Genomic DNA, 15,239 nt, shown 5'->3' on the forward strand with positions numbered 1-15,239 from the left:
CCAGGGTTGCTAAGTGCACTGTTTAGTTTAGAAGTGCTTTTTATCCTGAACCTCTTGACAAGCTGAAGTTCTGGTCACTGCCCCCAGCAAGGAGTGGGGGGAGAAGAGGTGGAATTAATTGAACCTAGAGGAAGGGCCTTTCAAGGGAGGAGCTAAGGCCAAAGAAGGAAGACGTCAGTGAATCCTTTAAATAAAGGACCCACACTGGTCCCAGGAAGTGCACAGGAAAAGCAGGCAGGAGGCTGGGCTGCTTCACTGCTTTCCTCCTCCTGCGTGTCCCATCTTTGAGAAAGAGCCTGAGCCGAGGGAGAGATGATGGAGCCGGAGGAGTACAGAAAGAGAGGTGAGCGGTGGGTGCTCCCCCATCTCCTGCAGAAACTGCTATGGTGGGCGGCTCTAAGATTTTGGGGTACCATTTGACTGGCAAGATTACAATGGCTGTCAATTCTAATTGAAGAATTAGAGTTGGTTCAGCAACATTTTCCAGGAACGCAGGATCAAAGTTTATAACTTTTCTCAGCCTGTCTTTCATTCTCTCATATCCTCACTCTCATACGTGTCCACACGGCTGTATCACATTTTTCCTCACTACTTTCTCACAAGGCTGATGATTTACTTTCTCACAAGGCTGATGATTTATAGTCTTGGTCCACTAGGTGGGGAAAAAGAAACTATTCATATTGTAAAAGAGAAAAAAGAATCCACTAAGTATTCTGTAATCATTGCAAAATCTCTTTTCTTTCCTAACATTCATTTTTCTCTGTGAGTATATCAATAGTATTGATCTCACAGTCCTAGTTCTTTCATTTAGTCATCCATTCCATAAATATTTAGTAAGTACCTATTATGTATCAATAAGGATCTCTGGTGGTGCAATGATTAAGCGCTCAGCTGCTAACTGAAAGGTTGGCTTCGAACTCACTCAGTGACTGCAGGAAAAAGACCTGGCAATCCGCTCCTATAAAGATTACAGCCTAGGAAACCCTAAGTGGTAGTTCTACTCTCTCACATGGTATCATTATGAATTGAAATCGACTCAATGGCACCTAACAACAACAACATAATGTATTAAGGAGTCTGGATGGTGCAAGAGGCTTGCCATCGGCTGCTAACCTAAAAGTTGAGGGTTGGAACCCATCCAGCGACTTCTCAGAAGGAAAGGCCTGAGTTGAGTTTGGTTGGCATTATGTATCAAATCTGTGCGATGAGCAAAACCAAACGCATACTCAGCTTTCAGGCATGGCTCTCCTCAGAGGGGAGAGAATCTTGACTGTTCCGTCCATAATTTTTTATGTCATCACCCCCATTAGTCGTTCATATTGTTTGAAATGTTTTGGCTGTAAGGTGTTGTCCCATGTAAAATCCAACTTTTCCTGTTTCTCCTCCACCCACAGATAACCCAGCAAGTTGCAATTCAGCCTTTGTACTTCAGTATGTGTTAGATTATTCCATTGCTTTCCCAAGGCACATTTAGCTGAGAGCAGGTTCTTGTGGAAACTCATCCTGGGAGTGGAACACAAATACATTTGATGCCGTCCCTGGACAAGTGGAGGGCTAAGTCCCAGGCTCTCAGATCTGTGGTGGGGGCTGCTGGCAGAGGCACTGGGCCGTGGGATGGGAGGAGGAGAGCAGAAAGAAAAGAGAAGTTTGCAGAAATCTCTCTTTGTCTCCTTCACAGTTTCGGTCTAGGGCTGGTCCTACTCATAAGAACTCTGTATGAGCTGGTGAAGAGAGAAGAAGTTGGGTTCTATCTTCTCTGTCTCCCTCTCTCTTCGCAGGGAGAGAAAAGCCTAGGGGATGCTAAGGAAGGATTGTGAATATCAAGAGAAACAGAGACACAACACATACACACAGAAAGGCAGAGAATCAATGAGAGAGAGTGAAGAGACAGAGAACACGAGAGGGACATGCAGAAAGAACAAGAGAGAGAGGCAGGCACAGAAGACAGACTTCTGGAGGAATGAAAGAGAAAAAAGAATTTGCAGTGGCTTCGGAGTTTTTTTTTTTTTTCCGGAGTATTTGACTTTGGCTATTTTTCTTTTTTATTCATTTGATAAAGTTCTTTGATCATCTAAAATATGTCTAAGCACTGAGGTGTTGGTGGAGGTGGGGGTGGGGATAGGTGGATAAAAAAGTAATTAAGACATGGTTCCTCATTTATCCAAGATGTCAGAGTTTCTTAATCTGAGCCTATGGTAATGCTTTAGGAATTCCACGAACCTCGGAAATTACACACAAGGTTGTGTGTGTGCGCATGTGTGTGTAAGTCTGCAGGTTTTTTTGGTGTGGTAAATATATATGTAACAAATATTTCCCCTTTCAAGATCTTTTACATGTACGATTCAGTAACATTAATTACCTTCGTCGTGTTGTTTATCATTACCAAAAACTAAAACCTGTTGTCGTAGAGTCGATTCCGACTCATAGCAATCCTCTAGGACAGATTAGAACTACCCCATAGGGTTTCCAAGACGGTACTGAGTTTGAGTTAATCATCACAGAAGCAGCTTTCTCCCCGTGAGCGGCTTGTGGGTTCCCATTGCTGACCTTCAATTACCAGCCTAGTGCTTAACCATTGTGCCACCAGGACTCCTTTGTTTAACATTACTCCTATCCCTTTCCAAATGTTTCTATCACCCTTAACAGGAGCTCAGTTTCCCCTAAGTAACGAGTCACCTCTTCCCCTTCCTCCCACCCGCCCCCGATAACCACTAATAAACTTTGGTCTCTGTACACTACCTATTTTAGGCATTCATATAGGTGGGACCATACAATATTTGTCCTTTTGTGACTGTAAGTCTATAGTTTTAACTGGGTTCTCAAAGATGTCCACAGGCCCAAAAAAGATGAGGAATTACTGATCCAGTGGGAATGGTGATCAGATAGATTTTTCATCCTTTATCGGACTGGGCATGGAAATTTGCCATTTGTGCTAACAAAGAGTACAGGGTGTGTGTGTGTGTGCGTGTGTGTGTGTGTGTATGTAAAATAGTTGTTTTTGGATAGAAAGAGCCACCAAATTTCTACTGAACCTGTGAGATAATAAATTAACAGACTGTGTTTTTTGAGAAGAAATGTAGGAGAAATGATCAAGATTAATATGAATAAATGAAGGGAAAGGAAAAAGAAATATTTTTCTTTGGTGCTAGAGTTTTCTGCTTTGGAAAACTTCCCTCACACACTCCCTCCATAATTTGTTCATTTGTTCACTCACATGCTCTCTCCATCATTCATTCAGTCTCTCACTCATTGTTTCATTCTGGAGACAAGGTCTATGCCTGAGATCTGATTCTCCTGCTGGCCTGTGAATCTATCTCCTTTGCCATGTCTCTTGTCTCAGACCCGAGGGCGATAAGGCAAGAATTGATCAGACCGAGTCAGAGGTCATAAGCCTGGCTTTGCTGCCTTCCTTCTAGGAAAGGAGATGGTGGATTACATCTGCCAGTACCTGAGCACTGTGCGGGAAAGGCAGGTCACCCCAGATGTGCAGCCTGGCTACCTGCGAACCCAGCTTCCTGAGAACGCTCCTGAGGAACCTGATGGCTGGGACAGCATCTTTGCGGACATTGAGCGGATCATCATGCCTGGGGTGAGAAACGGTGACCACAGGGGGATTCTGGATTTGGGGGTACAGGGAGGTGGGTGCTAACCCTGAAGGAAGGCCTGCCTTGGATCAGCCTGGGATGACAATGCATGTTTCTGCTACTTGGCCCCAAAACATTCAAGTCCATTTGCTGAGCATGTGTAGGCCCAGGGCTTTGACTGGAATTAGGTTTCTGATGCTGGGGCTGGCCTGCAGTATTGGGTGGGGACCCAAAATGGAATAAGGACTGCATCCCAGGGCACCAAGCTGGCGTCTGACTAAAGTGTGGGATTCTAGTGGGATGGGCCAAGAAGTGAAAATTGGGTCTGAGGTGAAAGTATAATTGCATGGCCAGAGACAAAAGGCTAGAGATAGGCCCCAAGGGCCCAAAGGCCAGAGCCAGGGCCTCTTCTACAGAACATCTGAGACCATGCCAAAGGGAAGGGAGGAGGCTGAGAACATGGCCCCCTGAGAGCACCCTGGTTGTTGGGCTGGGAGGCCCAAGAGGCTGACTGTGGCCCCCTCCTTTCTCTTCTGTGGGGTCAGAACCTTGTCCTTCCTTACCAGGGGGAGACCTTGTGACTGAGCTGCTTTTCAGGGGTAAGAAGGGCCTTTCGCTGATCCATCAGTACTCTCCATGTCCAGGGGTGCAGCCTGGTGCTGGCTGGGGCCCTGGGCTAGAGAACAGATGGGAACAGGGAAGCTGACTGGTACATGGGGCTAGAGCTGGAGCTGTCTGGATTGAGAAACTCCCTTTGGGTTGTGACGATGCTCCTGGTCACCAGGGATGAGGAGCTGTGCCAGGATGCTCATATTAAACATACAACAGGCTTCCTCACTTTCATTGAGCTCCATGCCATGGTCCAGGCACTGTATGATCACTTTAGATACAAGCTCATTTAATCTTCACAGTGACTTTCCAGTCTGATCCAGTCCAGTAGCTGTCAAGCTGACTTCAACTCCTCGCCACCTATGTGTGTCACCATGAAGTTTTCAATGGCTGATTTTTCTGAAGTAGTTTGCCAGGCTTTTTTTTCCCCAAGGCATCTCTGGGTGAACTGCCCAGGGACTCCACAGTGACCCTAGAATCTCTGTTTCACAGATGAGGAATCTGAGGCTCAGAGAAATTAAGTGTCTTGCCCATAGCCACAGAGTTAGTACTTGGCAGATTCAGGATTTTAATTTAGGCTAGCCTCACTCCAAAGTGTCAGCTCATTCTCCTATACTTCACTACCTTTACCGGCGAGTGACAGTGCACCCAGACTGAGCCTGTGGTGAACCGAGGCACCCTTTCAGCTGTGTCCCTCCACTCCCTGCTTGAGGGTGTTTGTGTTCTGAACTGCATGCTTCCAAAGGCTCTTCCTGAGGCTGATTTGAGATGCACCCCCATCATCCCCAAAGAGCTTTGGACTCAGATGTGGCAGGGGTGAAAAGTTATTCAAGCTCAGAGACCACAGCAATAAAGTGATGGCAAGTTTGCACAAAGCCACATATTAATTGCTCTTTGACCATTCAGCCTATCTCACAAGCACCTTTTGAAAATTTCTTTATCAGTAAATCTTTACCAAGGAGACCAACTCCCAGATAAGATTATCTCATGGATCCCATTCTGTGAAGTGTAATCTGCTGAGGGGCTAACTGTAATCCGGTAGCAAGACTGAAAGCAACTGTCAAAAGATGGGGCAATGAGCTGATTAATTTGATTGAGAGAAATTCCAGCAGTTGCTGGAGGTGTGGTCAAACAGGCTCGTTTCTGGACACAGAGGCCTGCCTGTTTTCGATAAGGACGCCTCTTATCCTATTTATCTTACAAGAACAGACAATTGCCTCTTGATAGGGTCAGGAGATTGGAGCCCTTCTCTGGGGTTTCCAAAATACTGTCACTAAACACCACGATAAGGAAGGCCCGATCTTTCCTCTCATCTCCCAGGCTGGCCCAGTCTCTGGGAGTTGCCTGAAATCCGTTGACCCTTTCCTTTCTCAGCTTTGGTCAGCACCCTCATTGAAAACTGGATGCATTGTTCCCTTCCTGCCACCTCCTAAGCACTAAGGGGAGAAAAACTCTCTTTCTCCTTTAATCCCAACCCTGGTTAGAAAAGCCTTATTTACTCTTCATGAAGGAGAGTGGGCAGCCCAGGGGGAGAATGCCATTCCGCTGATGTGCTTGGATTCTGGAGTCAGACAGGCCTGGATTCCTGACTGGGCTCTGTCGTCTATCCCTTATGGGGTGTGTGTGACCACAGGCATGCTGCCTTTCTCTGCCAGCTCTAATCCTCATCTGTAAAACTGGGATAATGGTAAGCCTACTACATGGGGGTGCTGTGAGAATTAAGTAATATACAGCATGTAAAGTGGAAGATATTGTTATTACCTATGATACTTTCAATGATCCTTGGTAGCACAATGGCTAAGCACTGAGGTTGGTGGTTTGAACCCAATTAGAGGCTCTGCAGGAGAAAAGACCTGGCAATCTGCTCCCATTAGGATTGCAGCCCAGAAAACCCAATAGGGCAGTTCTACACTGGCACATTGGGTTGCTATGAGTGGAAAATCGACTCAACAGCGCCTAACAACAACAACATGAAACCTTCTGTGTGGTGAAAATCGGGGAGAAGGTTTGGTTACCTAAGAGCCCAGTCAGGATATGGAGCGTGTCTATCACCACATCATGAGGGTACCATTAACATTAAAACCAGGTGCCGTAAGGTCGACTCTGACTCATCGAGACCTTGTGTGTGTCAGAGTTGATCTGCACTATACAGTTTTCAGTGGCTGATTTTTTGGAAGTAGATCTCCAGGCCTTTCTGCCGAGGCTCCATTAGGTGGACTCAAATCTCCAACCTTTCAGTTAGCAGCCGAGTATGTTAACCATTGCACCACCCAGGGACCGCATTAACATTATTGCCATATAGTTTACAAATTTTCTGCCCCTGCTGTCCCATACAACAACCCCGGGCAACAGGATTTATTTCATGATGAGAAACTGAGCTCTAAAAGTGTACAGGGGAGGATCCTGGTTTAATGGGGCCTGAAGGACATGCAAATTTTGGAACTCCTTTTCAGGAAAAAAAAAAAAAAAGTATAATCTTGAAACAGATCTGTATAAATTGGGACCTGGAAGCTTTACAGTAAATCTGCAAGGTCACACGACTGCTTAAGGCAGAGGTTGAATTGGGACCTGTGACTTTGAGCTTCAAATCTTATGCTCCTCCCATTATAACATACTGTCCAGGACACAGTCCTTGCTCTTGAAGCGTTATAAGAATGTGTGCCCATTAAATGACCCAGATGATGCACTGAGATGTTTTCAAACAAGTTCTCAGCAGGTTGACACACCTAGAATGAGAGTGATCTGTGGGCCAAGAGGGAGGAGGTCTAGAGGAGCTAGGGAAGGGTTCATGGAAGAAAGTAATATTTAGTAACTCTAAAAATTAACAGGCTTTGGATGGACACATCTGTGTGGGAGTGCCTTCCTGTCAGGGGACACAGCATTGCTCAAAGGCACAAACACAGAAATGAATATGACATGCTTGCAGAACAGTGAGATGAGGTGAGATTAGATAATCAATGAGGCAATGAGCCATCGAGGATGCTTCAGAGGCCTGTTGTGGTAGCACTGTCTGTCCAGTTCCTCTTTACATCCATTTTTTTTTTTATTTGAGGTAGTAGAATGCACATAACATAAAGTTAACCATTTTAAAGTGAACAGTTCGGTGGCATTTAGGACATTCACAATGTTGTACCAACCACCATTTCTATTTAATTCAAAACATTTTCATCCCTAAAAGAAACCCTGTAACTGTTAATGCAATTGCTCCCTATTCCTTCCTCCCCACTGCCCCTGGTAACCGCCAGTCTGCTTTCTGTCTCCATAGATTGACCTAACCTGACATGTCACATAAATGGAATCATACAATATGTGACCTTTCGTGTCTGCTTCTTTTACTTAGTTTAATGTTTTCGAGGCTTATCCACACTGTAGCATATATCGGTACTTCATTCTTTGTTGTTGCTGTTAACTTCACTCATTTTTGCGGCTTGATAATTGGTAGACTTCTCACCTTCCATGCAGGAGACCTGGGTCTGATTTCCTGTCCATGCACCTCACGCACAGCCGCCACCTGTCTGTCAGCAGAGGCTTGATTGTTGCTAAAATGCTGAACAGCTGAGCTTCCAGACCAACACAGACTAGGAAGAAAGGCCTGGTGCTCTACTGCTGAAAATCTACCAATGCACGTCCCGTGGATCACAACGGTCTGGTCCACAGTCGATCACGGCCATGGCGCAGGGCTGGGCAGCATTGCATCTAGTTTTTTTCTTGTGGGCTCAGGGATAGCCTGGATGGTAGCCCTCTCCTCTCCTCTCTTCATCATCACTGGGACCCTCTATAGGAGCTGGGTGCTTCATATAACAAAAAATGGTTTTGCAAGAAACTGCTTGAGACAAACACCTGCTCTTTTGGAGCTCCTAGTCTCCTTCTCCTTTTTATCACTGGGTGGGGGCAATGCGGTGGAGGAGGGTAAGCACTGAAGACTAAAGTGAAGACTACTCGGAATCCCACAGCCCTAATTACTGTAACAATTTTCATTTTGCACATTCCCTTCTGATTTTTGCGTATGCTACTAGCTTAGAATATCAGAAACATGGGTGGCGAGAACACCAATGAACATGTCTGATTTTGGGAGTTGTGTCACTTGTTGGGGAGGATCTCTGGAAGAGGGACCACTCCCAGAAATGGCTCCTGGTGCCCACTGTGTGCATATTCTGCCTCCAGGTGGTGCACTGGCAGAGCCCCCACATGCACGCCTACTTCCCAGCCCTCACTTCTTGGCCATCCCTGCTGGGAGACATGCTGGCTGATGCCATCAACTGCTTGGGGTTCACCTGGGTGAGTAGTAATGGCCATAACCAACGGCAGTGGGGGACACAGCAGGAAGTGGCATCCTGGGGCAGACATATTTTGTCCCAGTCTCTGAACAGTGCTCCAAGTTAAATATTAATAATGGCTACTTTTTTTTTTTTTAATTTTTGAAATAGTGCTTTAGATAAAGGTTTACAGAACAAATTAGTTTCTCATTAAACAATTAATACACATTGTTTTGTGACATTGATTGCCAATCCCAAAGTGTGTCAACGCTCTCCACTTCTTGACCTTGGGCTCCCCATTTCTATTTGTCCAGCTCTCCTGTCCCCTCCTGCCTTCTCGTCCTTGCTCCTGGGCTGGTGTGCTCATTAGTCTCCTATACGTGGTTGAGTTACTTGTATTATTGTTTGTTTTATGGGCCTGTTCAATCTTTGGCTGAAAGGTGAACCTCAGGAGTGACTCAGTACTGAATTAAAAGGGTGTCTGAGGGCCATACTCTTGGGGTTTCTCCAGTTTCTGTTAGACCAGTAAGTCTGTTTTTGTGTGTGTGTGTGTGCGTGAGTTAGAATTTTGTTTTATATTTTTCTCCAGCCCTGTCCAGGACCCTCTACTGTGATCCCTGTCAGAGCAGTTGGTGGTGGCAGCTGAGCACCATCTAGTTGTACCGGACTCAGTCTGGTGGAGGCTGTGATAGCGGTGGTCCATTAGTCCTTTGGACTAATTTTTCCTTTGTGACTTTGGTTTTCTTCATTCTCCCTTGCTCCAGAAGGGGTGGGATCAGTAGAGTATCTTAGATGGTTGCTTACAAGCTTTTAAGACCCCAGACACTACTCACCAAAGTAGGGTGTAGAACATTTTCTTTATACACTGTTATGCCAGTTGAGCTAGATATCCCCTGAGACCATGGTCCTCAGCCATCGGCCTAGTAATTCAGTCCCTCAGGGAGTCTGGATGTATCTAGGAAGCTTCCATGATCTTGCCATGGTCAAGTAAGGCTGACTTCACCAGTATTGTGTACTGTATTACCCTTTACCAAAGTTACCATTTACTATTTTTTAGTTAATGTTTTTCTTTCACCACCCTACCCCTCCCTCATAACCATCAAAGGTTGTTAATTTCTGTGTGGAAACTTTTCATGAGTTTTCATAATAGTGGTCTCAAACAGTATTTGTCCTTTTGTTACTGACTTATTTCATTAAGCATAACGCCCTCCAGATTCATTCACGCTGTGAGACGTTCCACAGATTTACCATTGTTCTTTATTATTGCATAGTGTCCTGTTGTGTGTATGTACCCTAGTTTGTTTATCCACTCATCTCTTGATGAGCACTTAGATTGTCTCCATCTTTTCGCTATTGTGAATAATGCTACAATGAACATTGGTGTGTGTATATCTATTCGTGTGACAGCACTTATTTCTCTAGAAGTGAAGTTGTTGGATCATATGGTATTTCTATTTCTAGCTTTTTAAGGAAGAGCCATATCATTTTCCAATATGGTTGTACCATTTTGCATTCCCACCCCACAGCCTCTCCAACATTTGTTATTTTCAGTTTTTTTGATTTGTGCCACTAACGTTGGAGTGCAATGGTATCTCATTGAAGTTTTGATTTTTTTTTTTTTTTTTAAATGGCTAGTGATTGCGAGCATTTCCTCTTGTGTTTAACTGCCTGAATGTCTTCTTGGGTGCAGTGTCTGTTCATATGTTTTGCCTATTTTTTAAATTATTTCTCTTTTTGTTGTAGAGGTGTTGGATTTTCCTATAGATTTTAGAGATTAGACCTTTGTTGGGTTTGCCATAGCCCCAAATTTTTTCCCAGTCTGTAGTTTCTCTTTTTACTCTTTTGGTGAAGTCTTTTGATGAGCATAAGTATGTTTTTAGAAGATCCCAGTTATCTAGTTTATCTTCTGGTGATTGTGCATTGTTAGTTATGGTTTGTATCCCTATTTATGCCATGTATAAGGGCTTCTAGTGTCGACCCTATTTTTTCTTCTATGGTCTTCATAGTTTTCGGGTTTATATTTAGGTCTTTGATCCATTTCGAAGTAGTTTTTGTGTATGATATGAGGTATGAGTCCTGTTTCTTTTTTTACAGATGAACATTCAGTTTGCCAACACCATTTGTTAAAAAGACTGTCTTTTTCCTATATAATGAACTTTGGGGCTTTGTTGAAGATCAAGTGACCAAGAGTGGATGGATTTACAATCGGGTTCTTGCTTCTGTTCCGTTGGCCAATGTCTCTGTAGTTGTACCAGTACCTGACTGTTTTGACTACTGTAGCTGTGTACTAGATTCTTAGGTCAGGTAGTGCGAGGCCTCCTACTTTGTTCTTCTTCAATAGTGCTTTACTTACACAGGACCTCTTTCCTTTCCATATAAAGCTAATGTTTAGTTTTTCCATTTTGTTAAAGATTGCTGTTGTTATTTGGATCTGTAAGTCATTGTATTTGTAGATTGCTGTGGGTGCAATTTTCATTTTCACGATGCTGAGTCTACCTATCCATGAACATGGTATGTTTTTCCACGTATGTAAGTCTTTTTTGGTTTCTTGCAGTAGTGTTCTGCAGTTTTCTTTGTATAGGCCTTTTACATCTTTGGTTAGATTTATTCCTAAGTATTTTATTTTTTTAAGGAGATATTATAAATGGTATTGATTTTCTGATTTGCTTTTCATATTTCTCATTATTGGTGTATTGGAGACCTGGTGAAACAGTGATTAAGAACTTGGCTGCTAACCAAATGGTCAGCAGTTCAAATCTACCAGCTGCATCTTGGAAACCCTATGGGGAAGTTCTATTCTATTCTATAGGGTCCTTACGAGCTGGAATTGACTTGACAAGGTATCTTGTGCCTTGCTACTCTGCTGAATCTTTCTATTAGTTCCGGTAGTTTTCTTGTGGAGTCTTCTGGCTTCTCAATGTATAGCATCATCTCAACCACAAATAGGGATGGTTTGACTTCTTCCTTACTGTCATGGATTGAATTGTGTCCCCCAAAATATGTGGATCAATTTGGTTAGGTCATGATTCCCCCTATTATGTGATTGTCCACGATTTTGTCATCTGATGTGATTTTCCTATATGTTGTGAGTCTTAGCTCTATGATGATAATGAGGTGGGATAGGTGGCAGTTATGCTAATGAGGCAGGGCTCAACCTACAAGATTGGATTGTGTCTTGAGCCAATCTGTTTTGAGATATAAAAGAGAGAAATGAGCAGAGAGAGAGGGGGACCTCATACCACCAAGAAAGCACTGCTGGGAGAAGAGTGCATCCTTTGAACCCGGGGTTCCAGTGCAGAGAAGCTCCTAGTTCAGGGAAAGATTGACGAGAAGGGCCTTCTTCCAGGGCTGACAGAGCGAGAAAGCTTTCCTCTAATTTGGACTTCTAGCCTACTAGGCTGTGAGAAAATAAATTTCTCTTTGTTAAAGCCATCCACTTGTGGTATTTCTGTTATAACAGCACTAGATAACTAAGACAGAATTTGGTACCAATAGTGGGGTGCTGCTCTAACAGATACCTAATATGTGGAAGTAGTTTGGAAACGGTGAATGGTTATACGACTCAGAAGGAAGTGGGGAGAACTGTTAACACTGGAGAAGGCATGGATGGTAAGAAACTGCAGCTGAAGACTGGCCGAAACAGAGGACTGGCCACAGCAGAGGGTCAGTTGCAGCAGAGAACCAACAGAAACTGAGGACTGACAGCAGGAGAACCAAGAGACCAGCACGCCACAGTGCAGGCTGGAGCTGACCTACAGAGTGAGAGAACTGAATGCCTATGTGAAAGAGGCTTCCTGCCAGAGTGGGGTGCCTCTGGACACTTATCAGTAGAGCTAGACTTGCTGACCCATGGAATAAGAGAGCTGAGTGCCTTCCCAACAAAGTTTACTGGTGGAGTGGGGTCCCTCCAGGCACTTATCGGTGGAGTTAAAGAGCTTTGAAACAGTTGCCCCAGCAGGGCAGACATGGGCAGAAAGGCCCAAGGGGCCACGAGGCCAAAAATCCAAGAAGCAGAAGAAGCTAAAGAGACAAGAAACACAGGAAGCTGAGCTGCCACAGTCTCAAAGGGTATGGCCATGACCTCTGGGGTTTCAAAGGGTGGAGCCATGGCCTCTGGAGTTTCTAAGGGTGGAGTCGCCACACAGATGGACCAGGAGAATAGTGCCTCTAAAGCTGAGGGAGCAGAGTTGCCATCCCAGTGGGCCTAGAAGACAGGGCTGAAGCCCAGGGCCAAGAGGCCTCCACTCAGAATTCAGAGAGTGCAGCCAATACCTAGAGTATGGAAGGCAAGGCCATTTTGTAAATTGTCTCAGAGAACAGAGGATTATTTTCAAAGCCTTGAAGGCTAATGTAACGTGTTCTGCTGACTTGCTTGGTGCCAGCTATTCCATTTACCTCTCTGGTTTCTCCCATTTGTAATAGAAATGTCTAGCTTGTGCCTGTTCTGCCATTGTACCTTTGGAAGCAGATAACTTGTATTCTAGATTTCATAGAAGAGGAATCTTTGTATTTTAGATTTAGAGTTAAGACTTTTGCTATGATATGGTGGGGTGAATATGTTTTACAAGTGACAAAGACATGAATTTTGGGGGGCCCAAGGGTGGAATGTCATGGATTGAATTGTGTCCTCAAAAAATGTGTATCCATTTGGCTAGGCCATGATTCCCACTATTGTGTGATTGTCCACCATTTTGTCATCTGATGTGATTTTCCTATATGCTGTAAATCTTACCTCTATGACGCTAATGAGATGGGATAGGTGGCAGTTATGTTAATGAGGCAGGACTCAATCTACAAGATTAGGTTGTGTCTTGAGCCATTCTCTTTTTTTTTTCAAAATTTTGCATTTATTTTTATTTTTTAAATTTTTATTGTGCTTTAATTGAAAGTTTACAAACCAAGTCAGTCTCTCATACAAAAGCTTATATACGCCTTGCTATGTACTCCTAGTTGCTCTCCCTCTAATGAGACAGCACACTTCTTCCCTCCACTCTCTATTTTTGTGTCCATTTGGCCAGCTTCTGACCCCCTCTGCCCTCTTATCTCCCCTCCAAACAGGAGCTGCCCACATATTCTCATGTCCCTATTTGATCCAAGAAGCTCACTGTTCACCAGCATCATTTTCTAACCCACAGTCAAGTCCAGTCCCTGTCTGATGAGTTGACTTTGGGAATGGTTCCAGTCTTGGGATAACAGAAGGTCTGGAGACCATGACCTCCGGGATCCTTCTAGTCTCAGTCAGACCATTAAGTCTGGTCTTTTTACAAGAATTCGGGGTCTGCATCCCACTGCTCTCCTGCTCCCTCAGAGGTTCTCTGTTGTGTTCCCTGTCAGGGCAGTCATCGGTTGTGTCTGGTCACCATCTAGTTCTTCTGGTCTCAGGCTGATGTAGTCTCTGTGGCCCTTTCTGTCTCTTGGGCTCCTAATTACCTTGTGTCTTTGGTGTTCTTCATTTTCCTTTGCTCCAGGTGGGTTGAGACCGATTGATGCATCTTAGATGGCTGCTACATTGGGTTTGGGTGGGTTAGATGGCTGCTTGCTAGTGTTTAAGACCCCAGACGCCACTCACCAAAGTGGGATGCAGAATGCTTTCTTAATAGATTTTATTATGCCAATTGACTTAGATATCCCCGGGAACCATGATCCCCAAACCCCCGCCCCTGCTATGCTGGCATTTGAAGCATTCAGTTTATTCAGAAAATTTGTTTGCCTTTGGTTTAGTCCAGTTGTGCTGACCTAGTCTTTTAGTCTGTATTGTGTGTTGTCTTTCCCTTCACCTAAAATAGTTCTTATCTACTATCTAATTAGTGAAAACCCCTCTCATTCCGTCTCTTCCCACTTGTAACCATCAAAGAATATTTTCTTCTCTATTTAAACTGTTTTTCGAGTTCTTATAATAGTGGTCTCATACAATATTTGTCCTTTAATTTCACTCAGCATAATGCCTTCCCGATTCCTCCATGTTACGAACGGTCTCACGGATTCATCATTGTTCTTTATCTATGGGTAATGTTCCATTGTGTGAATATACCCTAATTTATTTATCCATTCATCTGTTGATGGACTCCTTTGTTGTTTCCATCTTTGCTGTTGTAAACAAAGCTGCAATGAACATGGGTGTGCATATATCTGTTTGTGTAAAGGCTCTTATTTCTCTAGGATATATTGCAAGGAGTGGGATTGCTGGATTGTATGGAAGTTCTATTTCTAGCTTTTTAAAGAAGTGCCAAATCAATTTCCAAGGTGGTTGTACCATTTTATGTTCCTACCAGTAGTGTGTAAGTGTTCCAGACCCTCCACATCCTCTCCAACATTTATTATTTTGTGTTTTTTGGATTAATGCCAGCCTTGTTGGAGTGAGATGGAATCTCATTGTAGTTTTGGTTTGCATTTCTCTAATGGCTAATGATCATGAGCGTTTCCTCATGTATCCTTTTTTTTTTTTTTCTGTTAGCTACCTGAATGTCTTCTTTAGTGAAGTGCTGTTCATATCTTTTTGCCCATTTTTTAATTGCATTGTTTGTGTTTTTGTAGTTTGGTTTTTGCAGTATCATGTAGATTTTAGAGACCAGGCTCTGATTCGAAGTGTTGTAGCTAAAAACTTTTTCCCAGTCTATAGGTAATCTTTTTACTGTTTTGGTGAAGTCTTTGGATGAGCATAGGTGTATGATTTTTAGGAGCTCCCAGTTATCTAGTTTCTCTTCTGCATTGTTAGTAATGTTTTGTATACTGTTTATGCCATGTATTAGGGCTCCCAGCCTGCTCCCTATTTTTTCTTCCATCATCTTTA

The 15,239-nt window shown here is 43.8% G+C and overlaps 1 protein-coding gene across 1 annotated transcript in view; it reads left to right on the forward strand.

Annotated features, from left to right (window-relative positions):
• Positions 1–237: 237 nt before the first annotated feature.
• The window catches only part of HDC (histidine decarboxylase), a 40,305-nt gene continuing 25,303 nt past the window's right edge, over positions 238–15,239 (forward strand). The window contains exons 1-3 of the mRNA XM_049898041.1: positions 238–343; positions 3,417–3,589; positions 8,358–8,471. Coding sequence (XP_049753998.1) covers positions 313–343; positions 3,417–3,589; positions 8,358–8,471 — 318 coding nt within the window. The 5' untranslated portion in view covers positions 238–312. The remainder of the gene's footprint in view (positions 344–3,416; positions 3,590–8,357; positions 8,472–15,239) is intronic.

The sequence above is a fragment of the Elephas maximus genome, chromosome 10, assembly GCF_024166365.1.
Source record: "Elephas maximus indicus isolate mEleMax1 chromosome 10, mEleMax1 primary haplotype, whole genome shotgun sequence".
NCBI classification, from domain to species: domain Eukaryota; kingdom Metazoa; phylum Chordata; class Mammalia; order Proboscidea; family Elephantidae; genus Elephas; species Elephas maximus.